The sequence below is a fragment of the Cryptotermes secundus genome, unplaced genomic scaffold (assembly GCF_002891405.2).
Source record: "Cryptotermes secundus unplaced genomic scaffold, Csec_1.0 scaffold131, whole genome shotgun sequence".
In the NCBI taxonomy this organism is placed as follows: domain Eukaryota; kingdom Metazoa; phylum Arthropoda; class Insecta; order Blattodea; family Kalotermitidae; genus Cryptotermes; species Cryptotermes secundus.
This window is the reverse complement of record NW_019742552.1, coordinates 861,825-884,299: the sequence shown is the minus strand read 5'-3', so window position 1 is coordinate 884,299 and position 22,475 is coordinate 861,825. Positions and strand designations below refer to the sequence as shown.

General features: G+C 35.6%; 2 protein-coding genes across 2 annotated transcripts in view; both read right to left on the bottom strand.

The window, feature by feature from the left end:
• Window positions 1-7,269, bottom strand: part of LOC111873288 (dynein heavy chain 3, axonemal) — a 212,089-nt gene extending 204,820 nt beyond the window's left edge. The window contains exons 1-3 of the mRNA XM_033755038.1: window positions 7,142-7,269; window positions 4,376-4,577; window positions 3,269-3,505 (exon numbers count right to left, since the gene is read on the bottom strand). Coding sequence (XP_033610929.1) covers window positions 3,269-3,505; window positions 4,376-4,561 — 423 coding nt within the window. The 5' untranslated portion in view covers window positions 4,562-4,577; window positions 7,142-7,269. The remainder of the gene's footprint in view (window positions 1-3,268; window positions 3,506-4,375; window positions 4,578-7,141) is intronic.
• Window positions 7,270-16,158: 8,889 nt separating this feature from the next.
• Window positions 16,159-22,475, bottom strand: part of LOC111873283 (sodium-dependent nutrient amino acid transporter 1) — a 35,206-nt gene continuing 28,889 nt past the window's right edge. Inside the window, exons 10-13 of the mRNA XM_023867866.2 lie at window positions 21,898-21,997; window positions 21,236-21,412; window positions 17,341-17,420; window positions 16,159-16,475 (exon numbers count right to left, since the gene is read on the bottom strand). Of these exons, the coding sequence (XP_023723634.1) occupies window positions 16,281-16,475; window positions 17,341-17,420; window positions 21,236-21,412; window positions 21,898-21,997 (552 nt within the window). The 3' untranslated portion in view covers window positions 16,159-16,280. The remainder of the gene's footprint in view (window positions 16,476-17,340; window positions 17,421-21,235; window positions 21,413-21,897; window positions 21,998-22,475) is intronic.

Here is a 22,475-nt window from a genome sequence, read left to right as displayed (position 1 = left end):
AGCATTCAATGCTAATAGCACTGAGAAGCAGGCCTACGTGGTGGGAAAACAATTGCAAAACTTGAAAATGGACGTGGCCCTCTTCTTAGACACACACCTGAAACCTCATATGATCTACATTCCAAACTATGATATTTATTGGGCTGACCATGAAGACAAGTACAAAGGCGGAACTGCCGTTGCAGTTAAGTAAAGAATCCCTCACAACTGCATCGACTGACCTCCTGTCCTATCAGTAGAAGCAACAGATGTCTGCATACCGATTACAAACACTGAAATGTTCCTTGCGGCTGTATAGTTATCTCTGCAAAGACTGTGGAATGATAACAGACATCACATAGCTCAGGCTTCAGAAATAAATCTATCCTGGCAGGTGACCTGAATTCAAAACACCCTGTTTGGAATAGTAAATTTTCAAACCCCTGAGGTTTGAAATTCTTTAAATTATTTGTTAGCTCTAACTTCGAAATTTCAGCTCCATAGTGCATTAAACACCTGATGGTAGAAGCGATGTTCTCGACATTGTGATATATCAGAACGTCTGATTGTCAGAGGTCATTGTCACTGACATCCTAGACTTGGATCACTTACCAGTAATGTCTAGCATTCTTGACCCTATCAGAAGAAAGGAAACTTTATATCCTGTTGTAAAAGTGACAGACTGGAAACTGTTCCAAAGCCTCGCCTCTGAACTCTTACTTCTAAGTATCCAAATTCACTCTTCTAATAAATCTGATGAAGCAGCACGTGACTTTGCAGCTTCTATAGCTTTGGCATATAGTCTATCGACTATAAAAAGTAAAATTTTAGACTGGAAACACAAAATACCTGTCCTAGATGTTTTATCAAAACACAAAAGAAAGCGCAGAAAATTACTATAATAAGCGAGGGATCCAACATGAAAAACAACAGCAGTAAACTCGGTCAATGGAAATTTCAGGAGAATGGTCCAGAAAACAGCACTCGAAGATGGGAAAAAAAATTGGCAAACTGCGAAGTAACACCTCAGGCAATATGGTCTACTGCAAAATCCCATCATTTTCAATACATGGTCCCTTAGGCCCCTTATTTTATCCAATAAATAAAGCGAACATAATCACATACTTCTTATAAAACCAGTACAAAAGGCTTGTGCAACTGTGACCACAGCCGACATGTGGATACTAAAGTCGAAGCCCTCCTGGCTACTGCCAATGAAGACATCCCTGTTAATTTTCGACCTGTGACGTCTCGAAATAAATATAATCCTGCAAATTAGGAAAGACCTGTGGTTTGGATGGCATTAAAAATAAATAAGTCTGTCGTCTTCCAAGAAGACCTCTTGTGCATTTATCAAATTTGTCAAATCACTGCCTTCAGCGTGGTCACTTCCCATCACCTTGGAAGTAGGCAAAAACCATAATTCTGCAGAAACGGGGCAAGGACCCAAATTTTCTCTCAAATTTAGGTCTGATCAACATCTTGTTCATTAAAGGCAAACTATTTGAGAAGCTGATTGTAAGAACATTCCAAAAGCACACTGAGGCTAGAAACGTATTAATGGCAAGTCAGTTTTTCTTTTGAGCAGATCACAGTACGGTACTTCAATATATGAGGCTGGTGGATCAATTCAATCTAAATTTCAACAATAACATGTTTGTGGCTGCTGTCTTCTTGAATAACCAGAAAGACTTCGACACAACATGACACTCTCGCCTACTGTACGCAAATTGTCAGAATTTGAATTTTCAACAAGCCTCATTAAGCTAATCACTTTTTTTCTAACTGACAGAAAGTGAATCTTCTACTCCAAAAAAATTGTGGCAGGGGTTCCTCAAGGTTCCATCCTTAGCCCAATATTGTACAGTCTATACATAAAAGGTATCCCTTGGCAAATGGAACTCATGTTGATTGGTTCGCGGATAATACCTGTATTTACATGACACGGACACGAATATCATGTTCCCTGCAAACTGAAACGAGGACTCAATGCAGTGAATTCGTCTGAGCACTGGAACAAAAAGGTCAATGAGGGGAATACTGAGTCAATCTATTTCTCCAGAGTCCCCGACGAAGTACAACAATGAAAGAGATGAGACATTTCCTTTGTAAATAATATAACATACGTTGGTATCACTTTCAACAGGAGGATGACCTAGTGACACCATATCGAAAGGACTGTAACCACTGTAACCAAGGCCTTGGGCACATATGTAAAGACCTATACTTTAATCAAAAGCGAGAGTTTAGATACAAATATTAAACTTACTCAGTACGAAGTTCTGATTGGCAACAAGCAGAAGTCATACAAAATCATGAGAATGACCATGTCTGCAGCACAGAACAAGGCGGAACAAAACACAGAAAATATAAGGGGCTTAAACTTCACGGCGGCAAAGCCTGTGATTGTTCAAGTAACTACGCAACCGTTGTAACATGAGTTACGGCATGATCTGCTGTGCCAAGCCTGGTGTAATAGTTAGGCAACACTGCACAACAAATTCAACCAGGTATATACAGGCAATAACAATGGCAATTCACAATGGCAAATATAAATTGATGAGACAGATTATCATGACTAGTAATAAGAAAATGATTCAGGCATATTAGTTTGGCAACTCTGCATGCCCAACTCATCCAGATGCACAGTGGCAGTGTGCAATGTCATTGAACTGATATGCCTGAAACATTTCTTCAATCTGTGTGGTGACCAGTTTTCTAATCTGCTCTTTAAATTATTTTCAAGATAGCCAAGGAGCAACACATTAAACATGCACCTGCTGTGGTACTTATTCAATTCTCATAATTTATAAAATTTTACTTGACATGGAAATTATTTGGCATTAACTAATTTACTAATTCCATGGTATTGACTCAATTTCAGCAGTTGAACAAAATACAAGTGATATTGGTGATATTAGATATTAGAAATGATGGAGTCTCATTGTTGTCACTGAAGCCTTATTACGGTCTTTTCCTGACTGTAGAATAAATTCATATACTCAGAATTCATATTCCTAAGTTTGGTTCAGTATTTTCATCCACCTAGCTCATGGTCTTCCAAGTATAATTTATTATACAAATTTCTATTTAACTATTTCTAATGTTCTGTTTTTAATAATGTCCACTAAAAATGTATTATTCTCCAACATAGCACAATTTCATGACCAAACATCATAGCTTATATAGTATGAGCAATCCAGGTTCATATCCTGTTACAGCACAAAGAACAGTAAACAGAAATGTGAGCTACCATCCAAATATTTTTTAGAGCAAATGTGTAACTCACACGTAGTTTGACAATTCCTGGTGTTGGTAATTCTTTTGTCTGTGTTATATCTGTTTTCTTCACTTCAACTCTTCTCAATTTGGGTGGATATTTAAGCTTTCCATCTTCATCCAACATAAGTGATTTTTGTGGACGTTGCCCCTTTAGTGGAGGTAAGTCTCGTGTATGAAGAGACTTTGCAGTTGGAGTGTAACTGCTGCTTACACATTCACCTAGTCTGCAGGACTCAAAGGGCTCCTGGAAAGAAAGAAATAAAGAAGGAAAAGACCTTCCAGAAACCGATACATAGGTGTTGTCTGTATAATGTGTAAGTTGTTTTCTTTTGTACTTGGAACTGGTCAAATCATAAGATTTTGGGCTCAGCTATTACAGTTATCAAGGTAGAAGATATCTACCACCTCGACAAGTTTCTGGTACTCACAGACATTCTGAAACAATGCTTCATTCTGCTGTTTTCATGTGTTGCAGGTAAATATATTTGGCTTCCTCTAATTTATGGGTACTTCATGGTAAGTGTGTGTAGTCAAGTATCATTAGTAATAGAACATTTATATCCCAGACAGTATGTAGTAATCATAGCATTGACTTTGCTAATTTGAAGCAGAGGGAGCGTAGTATATTTTTATATAATTATATGATGCTGTCAAAGAGGAGGTGATATATTGAATTTCAAGGAAAATATATTGATATTTTATCCACTTTGGAATTCATCCCACAATTCTGTGTAATATTCTATACATTACCGTGTTAAATAGCTGAAGACCAATTCTAGAGAGCTAGATTCTGAGAGTTAATTGACATAAAGAAACATGAAGCAAATGCATAACCTGACAGTTTTCAACAAAATGTAACTGAGAATACATTTCAAGCATTAAAGTTAATTACATATAAAATTAAAATTAAATGATTGACTTGTATGTGTTTACTGGAATGAACTTTAACAGGTAATAAATACTGAAGAGAAAATGGCTGAATGAAAAAAGAATATAATAATGGCAGCATCAAGAGCAAGATGTGCTGTTAATTAGATCATTATTATTTTTAATGGATGCATTCCTGCCCTTCAGTTATGAAACAGGTACATCTTTCGATTTTACAGATCCTCACAGGCACAGATTTTGTCCATGATTTCGCCTGCATGAGGGGTGGGTATTCCTGTTGCTTGATGAAAGTGTCCACAGATTCTGATGGCTTCCTTTTATCATTCACAGCCAGCACTGGTTGTATCTGCAACTTCTGTTGCTGGACTTTTAATGCAGAGTCTGACACCCTCTTTGGTCTTGCACCCTGCATTTTAATTGACTGTTGCCTACAAACCAGAATAAATAACATTGACACTATCACACTTACAGAGTGGAAGAGCTTAAAAATAAGTGGGATACTCACCATAAAAAAGAATCCTTATCTTGAATGACGTCAGTTTGCTGTTATAAATATAGACATGTATTGTGACTTACTATATAATATTTAATAATATATCACATTTCAGTTAATCCATACCGCAGTATGTAATCTCATCATATTTTATGTTTCAGCATCTATGATATTCATAAAATTGTTTATATTTTATGAATTTGATTTTCTGTTAGTTTACATTTAGTACTGAGATTAAGAATAAATGAAATAAGCTACATCCATTCACAGCTTCATAGGGATACATACTGCTTCACTTACACTTATCTTAACATCAATCAATCAGTTTATTTGTTCCAAGAATCCATATTTGGAGATAAACCTACAGATATAGAAGAAGTCAATTACTACATGTACATGTAGCATTCAAAATAAATATTACCCATAAAAATGTGCTTTGGACTCTGTGATTTAGTGGTCAGAGTTCCTGCCTACAGATCCAGGGGTCTGGGTTCGATTCCCGGAGCTACCAGATTTTCTGAGAAGTAGTGGGTCTGGAATGGGGTGGACTCAGCCTCGTGAGGATAATTGAGGAGCTATTTCAATGAACTAGCGAAAACCGAAATTAACGTCGGTGGGGATTTGTTGCACTGACCATACAACACCATCTATCTGCTAAAGTTGGCACTAATTTCGCTGACAAGCGGCGGTCGCTCAATCGTTATAGTTCGCTTGCAGACTAAAACCATGGATTTTTTTTTTGAACAAACTATCATTACTAAATCATAGCCTGTTAGCAGCTGGCTTACTTACTTACTAACTTATGGAGCTGAACCCTTCTTGAGGAGAAGCAAAATCTGCAGCTACTCAAGAATTTCCCAGCACTTTATGTAACCTGAAAATTCATTAACGTGTTCACAGGAGCCCTCCACTTGTCCCTATCCTCAGCCAAATCAATCCAATACATACCATCACATCCTATCTCTCTAAAATCCATTTTAATACTGCCCACCTATGCCTTGGTCTTCCCAGTGGTCTCCTTCCTTCTGTCTTTCCCACCAGTATCCTATATGCATTCCTGGTCTCCATCTTCGTGCTACATGCCCTGCCTACCTCATCCTCTTTGACTTCGATCATTCTAATTATACTTGGAGAAGAGTACAAGTTATGAAGCTCCTCATTATGCAGTTTTCTTCAACCTCCTGTTACTTCATCCCTCTTCAGTCCAAATATTCTTCTCAACATCCTTTTCTCAAACGCTCTCAGTTTATGTTCCTCCCTTAATGGCAGAGACAAAGTTTCACACCCATACAGAACCACAGGTAATTTTATAGTTTTGTATATTCTAATTTTTATATTTTTGGACAGCAGACAAGAAGACAAAAGTTTCTGAACTGAATGGTAGCAAGCATTACCCAAGTTCAATCTACTCTTAATTTCCTCCTCAATCAGATTTTGATTTGCTGTCATCGTTTCCAAATATCTGAACTGTGCCACATTTTCAAAACATCTGTTTCTTTTCATTATGTCATGATTTTGCCCTGTATTTTGGTTTTTACTTCTAGACCAACCTCCTTACTTACGTCGATTAAATTTTGTGTCTTTTTCTTTATGATATCTATATTATCACCCAATAGATTCATGTAATCACCATAAACCAACAGCTGATGTGTCCCATTTAATTTCACTCCCACCTGGTTTTCCTGGACCTTCCTAATGGCATATTCTAAAGCAAAGGTGAAATGGAGTGGCAGTAGAGCATCTCCATTAGCAGCTCGCTAACTTCTGAAAATTTTCATATGCTGCTCTGACATTCAGCAATTTTTTGCCACTGCTGTTCTATATGTTTATTTTTCATGAAATGAGTCTTCTGAACTGAGCAAAGCATGAACAGTATATCCTTTAAAATGTTACAAAATATTCCTGAATAAATAAAGAGGTAAAGTTTTCCCTCTGCTTAATTACAGATTGTATATGAGTCTGGGTGGACCACAAGTTCAGTCTGGAAGCTGTAGTGAAGATGATAATCTCTTGCCCTTGTCAGGAACTGAACTCTGGCTATCCAGGCCATAGCCTCTCAATAAACCAACTGAATTGTCCCAGATACTATAATGTATCCTTGAGTAGGTTGAAACAAACCTAGAGGATTCCTTCTTGCTAAACGATTTCTCTGTTTTTAATTCTTATGGTTTACCCCTAGCATAATGAAATTATGCAAGTTCAAGTTGATCCTAACCTCACCAAACCTAACCTAAAACAGAGGAGTATTCTAATCAAATAAGGCCATAGTTATTATCCTCCATTACATCATGATTGTTCGCTGTTTAAGGTTTAAAAATGTAAATTTAATGGTAGATACTGTTTTCAAACTTCCATAGTTTTAAATTCTAGATTCAAGTATATTATTAGGCAAAATTGAATTTTAGAAATAAGCTGCACAATATATGCAGTGTGTGAATAACTTCCATGTTACTATATTGATATAAATTAAACTAAATTATGAAAGCAGTAACACTATACCATATTACTTCTCAGCTCCTGTTGGAGAGAAGCAGTAATATTTTCTCCAGGAAGCAAGTTTTTCTTAGAGATAAAATAGTTTCCAAAAATATATCACATTCAAACTGTAGGCCCCATGCTATGTTATATATATACATATATAAACTATTGCTTTCCACAAATCTACAAGAAGTATAGCAAATACTATAACATGGGCTCCATCCTAAGGGATCTTCATACTGTTTACAACTGTCACCATAGAAACAAAGGCCACTGAAAAGTTACTAATATCCACTTGCAGTGAAACAGGTTCAATAATCAATACTTAATATCTCTAAAGAAACTTGAAATAAATTTGAGATGTGTACATTTTTTCCCCCCATGGATTAATTCTGAACTCTGCCAGATTTGTAGTTGTAATACTCATAATATATTTTAGTGAAAGTGAAGTTATTTGTGTCTGAGATTTAGTAACTGATTTCATATTTCTTCACTGACTATTTCTGACTCATAATTTTATCCTTATTTAATTAAATTTGCAATGTAAAACATTTTAAATACAACTTCCCTAAACATATTACTAATTAAATAAAACACATGCTGTTCACATGCTGGAATCACCATTATCATCCATCATCTTGGACACTACCACAATCACTACTATGATACAAACCTCCAGTCGCTTCATCAATTCATAGATATTAACAAAAGATTTCCAATTGTTGCCTTATTTGCAACAAGAAAGTAGTAGTCTACAGGTAGTAGAATCTGGAATCAGCAATCTTTTATATTGGTCCTGAAGACCAAATTATGTCCAAAAATTCATAGACCAGATTTAAGCCAGGTGTTAATTGTAGGTCACATAATTGGTAAGTATTTTCATTGTAATTAAGAAAAATTGTACTGGTATACCTAGTTGAGTATTTATCTGTGTTTCCACTATACTACATCCCAGCACCTTTATTCATAAAACACAAAATAAAGAAAAATTAAAATTCAGTTAGTAAAATAAGGGCAAGTATTTAAAAAACTTAAAAAAACGTTAATAAATCAATTAATTAGTCCAGTTTAGAAACACATCTTTGATCTACTACATGATTTGAATAGAAAATTTGATGATGATGATGATGATGACGATGTTTCTCCTGTGTTTGACTGATCTCTTGCTATTCATTCAAGATTACATGATCATACAATTGAAAAATATCCATACAGAGATTTGTATGTACTGGAATATTTATCATTAATTAAAGCAGCTATTGTCTCACTGTCACCTATTGATATCACTTTTTGTCTACTTGTTATTTCAACTTAATACCAGTGCTCAGTCAGTGAACCGTTTTCTTCTTTTGTCTTCTCTCTCCTTGCACTCAATTATCTTCTCATCTTTTTGAACCCACTGAACTACCCGTTCAGTTTATACTCTAAATTGATAACTGACTTGTTACCAGACTGCACTGTTAACTCACAATTCACAGTACTCACTGTTTCATTTCTTTACCTGTACACACATCTACACTATGCTTCTACCTAACTCAACTAAAACTGTCTTCTCATGACACTTTTCATCTACTGTCATATAAGTGCCATATTTTGAGAATTCTCTCATGCCTGCTTAAACGACTGTGGCCTTTGGCAGTCTCTAACAATCATGGCAGGGACACTATAAACATTTTGAGAGAGACACACACATATCAGGAAATCCCCCCACTCCTCATTTAGCTTCTATGACGTTATTTGGAAGAACATGGTCTGTGTTTGAAATTTCTTCTGAGGTTTCATCTACATTCTGGAGAAGACTGACAAAGAGAAATAAGGGTGATGGGATGGACTGACAGGTGTAAATCTGGTTCTTTTACTTTACTTGAGAATGTGGTCTCAGCTTCTTCTTAAGTGGGGGAGTGATTGTGATTGATGAATTGAAGAGGGTGATGAAATCAGCCATGGTCTCTTTTAAGCATCAGCCTCAAGGGACTGAGAAAAAACACAAACATCTCAGTTGTTATATCTGTCTTCCAGGTGTAGAATTGAACCTATGACCTCCTGAATTAAAACACATGTGCTAACTGCTGAAAAAATGATGATTGGATAAAAGAATTAATTTGTTATATTTTAGCGTCCTGTTGCACTGATTTAAGTCCATGATTTATTTTATCCGTCTTCTAGTGCATACATTTATTTATCCCCTCTTTTCACTCTCACTACATGTTTCGGCACCAATGTGCCATCTTCAGGTGCTGATCCAATCCACGACAAACTAATTCATTGCATGCCTTGTCTTTACATACTAAAATAACTAAAATATATATTTATCATATATACTGACAAATGTCAAGTGTTAAAATACTAAAACTGTACAGCATATTTCTTTCCTACGTCGTGTTTCATTACGCGAGTCACGTCTATCATCCTCTGTTGGAGCACTCTCTCTTTCACTATCGTGTATTGTGCTCTGTGTTGCGTCTCGCTCCTGTGACTGCGTGTGTTATACTGCTGGACCTGCTGGGTATGTGTGCTGAGTATTTTAACACTTGACATTTGTCAGTATATATGATAAATATATATTTTAGTTATTTTAGTATGTAAAGACAAGGCATGCAATGAATTAGTTTGTCGTGGATTGGATCAGCACCTGAAGATGGCACATTGGTGCCGAAACATGTAGTGAGAGTGAAAAGAGGGGATAAATAAATGTATGCAATAGAAGACGGATAAAATAAATCATGGAATTAATTTGTTTCTCCTCTGTAAACAGGAGCAAGAAATCCATTCAATTACAGTCACACAGCTTCCATGCTTAGTCACTAAGCCATAGGTTCCATCTGCAGGCATATTTGCAGATTTCATTTATGTCAACTTGTCATCGGAAGTACCAAGCGAGATACAGTCTGGACGGCCAGGGTTTGATTCCCAGCAAGGAAAAATTTTTCTTCTGTTCCCTACAACATCACATCAGCTCTGGGATCCAGCCAGCCTCCCATCCAGTGTATACTAGGGATGATTTCCCCTGAAATAAAGCAACAGCAGTTGAAGCTGACCACTCCCATTTAGTGCTGATATGAAGAATGGTGAAGCTATACCTTCATTCTCCCATGTGTTTTCATTGCATAGTGTTTAATCAATTAAGAAAATGAACAGCTTTATGTTTTTCTACAATTTAGAATCAGTTCCAAGCAAACAACTCTCTGATAATCGATATAAAATAAGTTACTTCCATATATTTATACAATTTCTTTATATATATGTTTATTTTTTATTGCATGCTATATTTAATGATGCTGTCAGGAGCTCAGCTATATAGCTCTGAATTGTAGGATGATTAGTGAATATTGAATAAAGGAGGGTGTGGAAGTCAGTAGTTATAGCCTAATTTTAAATCCTGGAGGAACTGAGAAAAACCGTAATAATCCTCAGTCAGGATAGTCAGTGTTAGAGCCAAGGTACAGAGTGGGTAACTCCTAAATAAAAATCAGAAGAATTATTGCTTCATCAAGTACCAACATTCATAAATTTTAAATTCTCCTTAAATTTTCCTTTGTTATGATTCACTTAAGTGCTTATACATATGGTCCTAGTTAGTCTAGGGTCCAAACTCTTGCACTGATTTAGAGCTCTTAAATGAGGCTTTAATATGAGATGCAACTACATTACTTCAGGTCATATTAACCTTTTGACACTGACATTACTTTATGAAGAAACATATAACTAGATTGATGCAAGATTTCCCAAAACACTTAGCAAGGAAGTTGTGAGAAGATGTGCTTTTTTTATCTGTTAGTGGCATGATCTGACATGATGCGTCATGTTGTGACTCATACAGACTGGCTGCAGGGCATTATGTCTCGGCCAGCCTTTCGGTTCATACCTGATGCCAGTAGACTTAACTTCTAATGACCGAAGTGCACCGATTGATACAGTGATGAGCGGAATGAGTATGGCTGAAGTGGTTGAAGTATGCCAATTTGTGCAGTCGGGTATTTAAAATCTCTGTCCAATATTTCTGACCAGGTTCTCAGTTCCTGAATACATCTCACACAGTCCTTAGTGGTAACATTGCAAAGAATTTGGACAAAGAGTTAACATAATCTTCATTTTTCTTATCAGTCAAATCACAAATTTTTTCACCTGATATCACAAGTTTCATATCTTGGCGAATGGTACAAATACAAATTTCATGGCTAATACTTGCTGCACTCAGTATACAATGTTTTGGCCATAACACTGCAAATTTGAAAATCCTAGCAACTTCTCAGGATTATGTTGTTTTAAACTAAAATAGGCCTCTTCATTTACCACAGTGTCAACTATATCTGCAAACTCTTTCATAAGTTAAGAACAAATGTAAAATTCAAGATGTTGATTGGCCCTAAAATATTATGAGTGGCATACCAAATGAAAATCCCTCTTCAGAATTTTTAATTGATAGCAGAATGAGTTCTGTATATTGATTAGGATCAGAGTTATGAGCACTTTAGTGAATCAGACTATGGAAAATTTAAAAAAACTTCAAGCTTGAAAATTACTTTCAAACAAACTGGCATAGGAAGGAAATGTTTCATATTTCTCACTTCCATGTCTGAATCTGTAGGCTTATAAAATATCATTGAAATCCAACATCTATGTTACTTTCACATGGAATTGCCTGAATAAAAAAAAATACTGTACTTTGAAACTGACTTACTTATAAATAATTTCTAACCTTTCTCAAGTTCGTGGTAAAGGCAAAGTTAGCTATGTGATAAATTAATTAAGTACCACACCTTGTACATGCATGAGGAATTGAGTACAGCTCCACCATCCTCAACTGCAGAACAAGATTGAGGTGATTTTTTTGTTTCACTCCTGGAGAAATGTCTCTGGTTCCCATTATGTTGGAGGATGGGTAGGCAGTACAATCAGTCTCGATGTTGCAAATCAAACCTCAATGCTAGGCATCCAGTCCGTAGTTACAGTGGCATGCCATGCATGGAAGAAAGGGAAGATTTGCTTCTGTAGTTAAGAAATGAAAAGAAAAGAAGTCATATACAAATAATTCAATTTGAATAATAAGGATTTGAATATTTTCATTTAGCGCGTGTTCCTGCTCAAGGCCACATGCCACCTCCTCCTCCTCCTCCCTTTCCTTGCTTGGAGGGACGGACCAAGTTTCCTTCGTTAATCTCTGTACGAATTCGTCCCATCTGAAGTGACCAGCAGAAGCGAATTTCAGTTTGGTGGCTAGACCAGTGAAGGAATGTGTTGTTTCAATGGTTATGTGAAAATTAACTGTTTATATGTGATTTCAGTCTTATTGGTTGTTATAGGTAACATTAAGTTTTATTAAAATATTGTAAGTGCATATTTATATGGCGTAAGATTGCATTTGTGATTGTATTTTGATGCATCAGAAAGAAGCTATCCATGTTTAAGGGAAGCAAGTGTGATATTGTGGTACAAGGGGCAGGGGCATGATTAGACTACATGCACAGGCACAGCTAAAATGAATGCTGGCAGACGTGACTGTGACTGCAATTGAAAGCTTTTTAAAATGGGGGTTTAATAACAGGGACTTTTCTGAAAAGAAAATAATTATAGAAAGAGGACGACTGACATGAGAGTTGACAGAATTTAAAGCACAAACCAAATTATGTGTGAGGAAATTTAATTTGGAACTGTATTCTAAAACAGAGTGGCTATCCAGTTGCCATAATATAGGAAAATTGTTTTGTTGGCCATGTCTATTGTTTCTCAATGAAAAAAATATATGGAACAAGACTGGGTTTGGTGATATCAACAACTTTCATAAAGCATTGAAATGACATTAGAACTCTCAGACTCACATTATTTCAACAATGCAACTTGTTATGTTTGGGAAATCTCGAATTGACTGTCACCTTGACAATCAAAAGTGCCTGCAATACTACAGCAGAATGAAAATGTGAAAGAAAATAGAGAAATAATGAAATGCTTGATTGATATCATCTGCCACTTAGGAAAGTGGCAACTTGGCCTCCGTGGTCATGATGAAAGCGTGGATTCTATCGACTGAGGTAATTATGTGGAATTAGTTCACTTGTTGAGGAAATATGATCATAAACTCAATGTTCACCTTAAGAACAGTACAGTATTTACAGGTTTATCAAACAGAATACAAAACGACCTTATTGACTCAATAAGTGATGTAAATTTTGGTGAGTTGATTGCTATCAGTTTGTTTAATAGATACCACTGCTTCCCTTACCAAAAATCATACTGCACCACACTGCATAGTTAGTTGCTATGCCAACTGAGGTTGCACATAAGTATGATAAAAGGTAAAGCTATCCCTATAAGAGGCCATGGAGGCCCATATTTCAGTGAGACGCTGAGGCTCCTATATTTCCTAGACAATCAACACAGATGGCTGTGAAGTTGCCAGCATACATAAATATGAATATTTAGATTAATTATAGAAAATTCTTTAGTTTGTTTATTAAAGTGCTTAATGTACAATATATAAAGGTTGGTAAAAATTAGAATCACTAACATTGCACTGAATGGTGTAAATAATGACAGTTTTATAATTCTGGAAGTTCTGTCATTCACAGTAAAGTTAAAATGGCTGGTTTTTTGTGAAAATTTTTCTCACCTTTTGTTATTTTTCCTATCAATCTATTACAGTTACTCTTAGAGTTCTTATAGCAATATGACTTACTATTATGTCACAGTTAAATTAGAAAATCAAGTTCTGGTTTATGGTTGTAATATTAATTTGTTGGCAGAACATAAATGCCATAAAGAGAAACACACACACAGCAATAAGGGCGGCAATTTGCTTAGAAGTATATAGAGAGCAAACTAAGCATACATTTATGTCTTGTAATTCAGTGTGGTGTGTAATCACAGTATTCTGGAATGATAGTCACCACCACAGTCTTTTCCAGTATTAAGTCTATTAAGTTCACTTTAGAATATTACTGTGGGAGCTGTCCACATTCAAACAAGCGTGACAACGCAAGCTTCATTGCTTAGCAACGACGAGTAAACAGCGGTTGCTAGGCAAAGCCTACAACAATACTGACAGTGACATGTTTTCTATATGTCCGACTCTAGGCTACATAACAAGATACACTGAGTTAGAGTGACAGTTACAGTTCTAGATTCTGCAGTTCACTATTGTTATTATCCGTCTATGTATGCAGCTGCAATAAATCCTATAGGACAGTTCAACTAGTGGCTGTCTCTTCATATGACATCCCACATTACTAAAGAGAATTATTCTTTCGTTTCAGAGGTCTTCAAAAGTGAGAAAAATTGAATCACAGTTAAATTTGTGTAGAAATTAAAATTACAGTGAATTCACAAAATACTGGCTACCATTCCGTTCAGAATTTCTTACTTCCTCATCTTTTATACAAAAGTCCTGGAGATTAAAATATACAACATTACAATAATTTTACCTGTTGCACAGTATAAATAGGAAACTTTGTACTTTAACTCTAAAGGAAGAACACAGATTCAGGATGTCTGATATGGCAAACAGCTCATATCATAAACTCATGTCACATAGACATAAAACTATGTTTATATTTGATAATCAGCTCTTCAGTTATAGAAATTGATTAAAATGTCCAACAAAATATTTATATCTGAAAGGTTTATTGTAGTATTATACATACTACCAAAATTGTAGTAGTATATTGTAGTACAAAATAAGTTAAAATATATTATTAAAATGCCTGTAGCCAAACTTATATAACTATATACACACATTATATATAATTATGATACATAAAATTTAAGACCACAAAATTATACCAGCTATTTCCATAAAAGAAAATTCACAATAACGTCACCTTTTCTAATGGGCTTTAGACACTATTAACATACAGGTCATGTAATTTGCATTTTATGGCATGCCCGCTGAAGGCCGGAATGATTTAAGTGTCCAGTAAATCAAGTTATCAATCCAAGGTGCATCTATCATCACATGACAAAGTAAAATTTAACTTACAGTAATTAGCATTTGCACACAATGAAATGTTGAGTATAATCTCCATACAGGAACAAATAATGCATAATACTGGTGAGTCAATAATACAGACATCTGCAAACAATACTGAACAATAGAAAAAATATATATACAATAGGTGGTAAAACAGTACATCTTAAAATACTGTAACAGATTTGATCATCGTGTTGCTAGGCAACAGCTCTGTAAACATGGTCCAACACACAACAATAGAAGAGGCTGTGTTTTCTGTGCCCGTGGTGAAGTCACACAGTGGCAGATGGTGGTCACATGACATGCAACCTGTGATGTTTGTCCATTCCTTGGCTACATAAGTGACAGAATTCGTTCGGTTCAGGGACAAGTCAGTTCTTGGTAGGAGATAGCCACAGGAAGTATGTAGTTGAAGAAGAGTACAAGAAGTCAGACTGTGAAGATTTAACGTGTGATTTGAAGACTTTATGTGTGCTGTAGCACAGTGATCTTGGGAGTGTGTGATTTAGCGACACCGTTATAGATCCTATGTTACAAATCCATGAAGACTAGTGCAAATAGAATGAGAAGAATTGTGTGGAGTGATTGTAAATTGTGTAAAGAAGCATTAGTAAAGTAAAGTAAAGCTATCCCTGTAACAGGCCGTGAAGGCCCATAGGATTGTGAGACGTTGAGGGTCCCACATTATCTAGACAATCGGGTCAAAGATGGCGGTAAGGTTGTCAGCCTTATGCGTCGGCCGCGCTTTACTCCTCAAGAAAATTATTTCATTAATTCCTGGCCGGCCGGCATGTAGGGCTGACAACCTTACCGCCATCTTTGAGCCGATTGTCTAGATAATATGGGATCCTCAACATCTCACAACCCTATGGGCCTTCATGGCCTGGTACAGGGATAGCTTCACTTTTTACTCATTTCTGTTAGAGGCTGAGTCAACCCTGGCGCCATAGTGAGGCTGGAAGGATTAGGTTAATTGAAAGAAATCCACCAACTTCATCGGGACTTGAGCCCACGACCTTCTGGCTTGTAGTAATTGTAGTTATGACCTGTATGTTGTTACTAGATCCAATTACCAATCCGAGCCCCGTCTTTAGTCACTGTGACACGTGGCAATAGAAAAATAATTTATGCAAATATTATGTACATTTTACAACCACTGTTGAGTGTATGGCACTCTGAGAACTAGATTTCATGTGGCTAATATGTTTCTAGTCTGTTTCTTGCTGGTGAATAATCAAAGTAAACCCGAACAAACTTCTGCCATAGTGATTCATCTACTGAAATAATTTCCAGTTCTCTCCTCTTCTTCTCTTTAAAATCCTTCCACTCTTCGTAGGTCTTAGAATTCTGTGGACGCCACATTTCCGAAGGCTGAAATGCAGACTTTATTGCCTGAAAAGAGGATTGTTTCATATTTTTGTTACATTATGAGGACAAAGTTAAGGAAAATATAACTGAAGTTCTAAGATTGTTGTCTTCTGGCTTGTAACACCATGCTCTCTTGGAGGTGGATACTAACATTTCAGATACTACTTTGATCCTCAAGATCAAAATGCTTCTGGATTGTGTTACTGTGTCAACTAGGCGTTAGACAACTATAAATTGAAGCAACATGCTTCATTCCATTTTAGAGTCAAGGTAGCATATTCACCTATGATAGAAGAAGATGTTACAACCCAGGAGGCCACAACCTGATCTATCAATGCCATGAATATCTCACATCTTTAACTTAAGTCATGTCATAATGAAGTACATGTTTTGAACTTTATTACATCATTCCACTACAGTTACTAACTATATGGCGAAGAGGTTTCTTGTGAAGCCAGTAGATGCTTTTCAATATTTTCCTCCTATCTAAGTCGTCCAAATGGTCTCTTCCATTCAGATTTCCATCCACAGTTCTGAAATCATTTTATGCCTTCCCACCATAAATAGGAAGCATCTATTTATAGATATCCTTTGCACTGAGCCCTTTTGCTCACAAGAATGCACAAGAGAACGCTGCTTTTCGGTAATATAATGTTCAAGCATTTTGGCTACTGAAACCGAACTCTGAACACGTGCATCCACATCTGCTACCTATACTGTAACAAAGCTGAACTGTGCCGTTACCTAGTAATATACATATAAAACCTACTATTTCTGTTACAGCTGTTGTGTTTCCATTTGTGGTCTATTTACTGACTCACTCGTAATTATATTAAGATATTACTCCATAAATTGAATGAATATTTGTAACTGTGTAACCATTACCAACCTCTCTTCTCTTAATTACAGCAAACAGTGCCCATATTGGGAACTGGATCACTCCAAATCCAAAAAGAATCCAACCAGCAGCTGTAAAGGAATAATATGTTAATTCCGGAATGTAAATATATCCTTTAGTCTGTGATCTTTAACTATTTTTGACTGTGTTATATGACCTGTTTCTAATCACATATTACATCAGACACTAATATGACTTAACATTTTAGGTATCATAATCATGTCACCTATCTTAGTTTCAGAACTTAGAAGTGAATATGAATAAACTTTATTACCTCATATTTTGAATGAATTTTATGCCTTAATTAAAGTATCAAGGATATGTGGAAATAGAGGTTGTATTTGTCATCATTATCATTGCCATAATGATACTACTACTGCTACTGGTGCTGCTGCTACTGCTACTGCTACTGCTGCTGCTGCTACTACTACTACCACTACTACTACTACTACTACTACTACTACTACTACTACTACTACTGCTGCTGCTGCTGCTGCTGCTACCACAAGTAACAACAACCACAACAATAATAATAATAAAGTGGGGGGTAGACGCAAATATACTGAATAAGCAGTCACAGAATCTGACAAGGGGTGGTTCTCCAGCTTGGAGGTTGAGCGTGAAGCTAACAAGTCCTCACTGTAAAAATCACAAGAAGCCTCAGACATGGAGGGATTCCTTGGATAAGCGACTAAGCAAAAGAAAATGGATATGAGATTTGGTTTGAAGTATGTAGAGGGCAGGTTCGCTCAGGGCACTGGCGGTAGAAATCTCAAAATATATGTTAGATTTAGTGGGAGTACAGGAGGTCAGATGGGATGGAGGGGGCTTCGCACCAGCAGGCAAATATACATTTTCTATGGAAAGGGGAATGAAAATTATGAATTAGGTACAAGTTTTTTCGTACATAAGAGAATCATACCAGCAGTTAAGAGAGTAGAGTTCATTAGTGATAGGATATCATATATAATACTAAAAGGTCGCTGGTGTGATATCATTACGAATGTTCAAGCCCCAACAGAAGATATAATTGAGGACATAATGGACAGGTTCTATGAAGAACTAGAACAGGTATTTTCTAAATTCCCGAAGTATCCTATGAAAATTTTGCTAGGAGGTTTCAATGACAAAGTAGGGAGGGAAGACATTTTCAAACCAATGATTGGGCATGAGAATTTGCATGAAATTAGTAACGATAATGGAGTTAGAGTAGTAAACTTTGCCACATCAGAAAATCTTACTGTCAAGAGTACAATGTTCCTGCATTGTAACATTCATAAATGTACTTGGACATCTCCTGGTGGGAAGATACACAATTAGATCAACCATATTTTGATAGATAGGAGACAACATTCAAGTATACTTGATTTCCGATCATTCAGGGCAGCAGATTGTGATACTGACCACTACCTGGTGGTGACAAAGTTTAGGGAAAGAGTGGCAGTGAGCAAACAAACAACACACAGTTTATATGGAAAGGTTCAATCTCAAGAAATTAAATGAGGTAGAGGGTAAAGAGCAGTATTGTGTTGAAATCCCCAACAGGCTTGCAACTTTTGAAAACTTAGACACTGAGTTGGATGTTAATAAAGCTTGGAAAAATATTTGAGAGAATATAAAAATTTCTGCCAAAGAGAGTTTAAGTTATTTTGAATTGAAGAAGCCATTGTTTGGTGAAGAATGCTCAAAATTATTAGCCCAAAAGAAATAAGGGATATTTTACATATATATAATCTGAACAATATAAGACATGAAACCAGGAGGCATTTCAGGAAAAAAATAAGGAATATCTGAAAGATAAAACTATGATCTTACAATGAAGAGTAAGAACAAGAACACTGGAGACCTGCATAGAGGAATAAATTACTTTAAGAGGGGTTACCAACCTAGAAGTAACTTAGTGAAGGATGAGAATGGTGATCGGTTTGCAGTTTTGAACAGGTAGAAGAACTACTTCTCTCAGTTATTGAATGCACATAGGGTCAGTGATGTTAGGCAGATAAAAATAGATACAGCTGAGTCGTTAGTACCTGATCCTAGCTCTTTTTTATATTGAGATTGCTATTGCAAAATTGAAAACTTATAAATCTCCAGGTAGTGATCAAAATTCCAGCAGAACAGATTCAAGCAGGAGGTGAAATATTAGGCTTTAAGATCCATAAGCTAATTAATTCTATTTGGAATAAGGAAAAAGTGTCTGATATGTGAAAGGAGTCTATTATTGTACCAGTATAAATATGTACTATGTATGTATGTATGTAGTTCACAAGAAGGGTGATAAAACTGACTGTAGTAATTATGGTGGAATATCACTGTTATCAGCTTCATTCAAAATGTTATCCAATATTCTTCTCTCAAGGTTAAGTCCATACATAGATGAAATTATTGGGAATTATTAGTGTGGTTTTCAATGTCATGGATCAACCACTGTTCAGATCATTTGTATTCATCAGATACTCTAGAAAAAATGGGAGTACAATGAGACAGTACATCATCTACTGATGGACTTCAAGAAAGCCTTTGATTCAGTTAGGAGGGAAGTACTGAACAATATTGTCATAGATTTTTGGGTATCCATGAAATTATTTAGGCTGATTAAAATGTTTTTAAACAAAAGTAAAATCTGTATGGTTCAATATTTGTCTGATAATTTTCCTATCCAGAATGGTCTGATGCTTTATCACCACTGCTTTTCAGCTTTAGTTTAGAATATGCCATTAGGAAGGTCCAGGAAAACCAGAAGGGGCTGAAATTAAATTGGACTCATCAGCTGTTGGTCTTTGATGATGATGTGAATGAAATGAGTGATAATGTAGATACCATAAAGAAAAACATATAAACTTTAATTGACTCCAGTAAGAAGGTTGGTCTAGAAGAAAACATAGAGAAAACTAAGTATATGTTGCGGTCTCATATCCAGAATGCAGGGCAAAATCAAGACATAAAAATAGGAAACAGATGTTTTGAAAATGTGGCACAGTTCAGATATTTGGGAATGACTATAACAAATCAAAATGTGATCCAGGAGGAAATTAAGAGAAGGTTGAACTGGTGTACTGCTTACTACCATTCACTTCAGAATCTTAAATGTTCTCATCTGTTGTCTAAAAACATAAAAATTAGAATATAACTATAATTTTGCCTGTGGTTCTGTATAGGTAAGAAACTTGGTCTCTGATATTAAGGGAGGAACACAGGCTGGGGGTGTCTTAGAAGAATTTGTTGAGGAGAACATTTGGATCAAAGAGAGAAAAAGTTATGGGAGATCGGAAAAAACTACATAATGAGGAGCTTCAAAACTTGTAGTCTTCTCCGAGTATAATTATATTGATCAAGTGGAGGAGGATGAGCTTGGCAGGGCATGTAGCATGAATTGGGAAGAAGAGGAATGCATATAGGATACTGGTGGGGAAAGCCAGAAGAAATGAAACCACTAGGAAGACCAAGACATAGGTTGGTGTACAATAATAGGATGGATCTTAGAGAGATAGGATGGGATGGTATGGATAAGGATAAGGATCAATGGAGGGCTCTTGTAAACATAATAATGAAGCTTCTGGCTCCATAAAATGCTGGTGAGTTCTTGAGTAGCTGCACAATTGCAGCTTCTCAAGAAGTGCTCAGCAACATAAGTGAATAATAATAATAATAATCACTGCTTAGAATGAAATAAAAGTGAGTGCAATCAAATATGCGGAAAACATAGGGAAGTGTAAACAGTAATTATAGTATCCAAAGTTAGTATTAAAATTTCACCACAGAAGTTATTGGGTTAATTTAACTTAATTAGAAATCGTTAAGTCTTTTCAGACACATCTGTATGTGGATTCATGAGTTCTTTCTTTAGTAAAAAAACTTTTTAAAATGAGATCTTAAAACCACTTACCATAGGCAGATGATGGGAAAGGTTTATCTTGATAAGTTTCTGGTTTCATGGTAACTATTGAATACAAAAGGATGACAATCATCAGAACAGGTGTAATTATCCCCCAACAGAGTCTCCAGTAGGCGCTAAGTTTCTTACCTACCATGAACTCTATATCATTACAGAAATTATCCACACCTGCAGGAAATCAAATATTGTTATCAGTATTGTGATAACTTATGTTTCTATCACATTTATTTTATATTATATATATATGATATATTTATCAAATATTTAAGAAACATGGTGTATGGTATCAATGGGAAAGAGTATGAATTACTCTTTATAGAAAGTGGAAGTTCAGATCATAATATCAGTAATGAGATGTGCAAGAAAACTAATTCAGAGTAAATCCTTTTTGGCTCATTGTTTTATACTTGTGCTATATTACTGTTTTGTATCATTAGAACTGGTAACTTTGAGTTCTTAATGTACAGAATAATATTTCTAAATATTATTTATAAAAATATTAGTGTACTTTTGCCTGGAGACTGGGATATTCCTATCAAAATCTTTCACTCATCATATAGCAGTTTTCCTCAAATTACTGGAATAGCTGATATTAGTTGACATATCACTGGCTCTGATTTAAAGTACTTTTGCCATATATAAAATAAACTCACCATAAATCCATGCAATTCCAATCACTTCAATTGTTCCCAGGATGAAAACCGTAAAATTGACACCATAGAAATCTACCAGTGTCAAAATGTACTGACCACCCTGCAAAATCATGAAACAAATGTTTGGTATGACAACAAGAATTGTTAGTGAGTTTAAATTGAATAAAGAAGCATAGAATTTATGTATATCTCTTTCAGCATTCTAATGATGAAATTTATTTAAGAAATTAAAAATTCTACCTCTTCAATCACAATATATACTATCGCTTCTCTTATTTGTTGTGTACAACAAAAATAAATTTGAATTAAATTCCAATATCAATAACATGAATACTAGACAAAAAAATAACTTCTATCTACCTTCATCAAACTTATCACTATATCAAAAAGGAGTCTACTTTTCTGGCATAAAAGTGTACAATAGTCTACCACAAAGTATCAAAAACTTGAGTAATGATACTAAACATTTTAAATCAGAGCTAAAAATATCTGCATGCTCATTCCTTCTACTCTGTAGACGAATACCTCAATGTAAATAGAGAGTAATGTAGAATTAAGCTATATTAGTTCAAGATAAA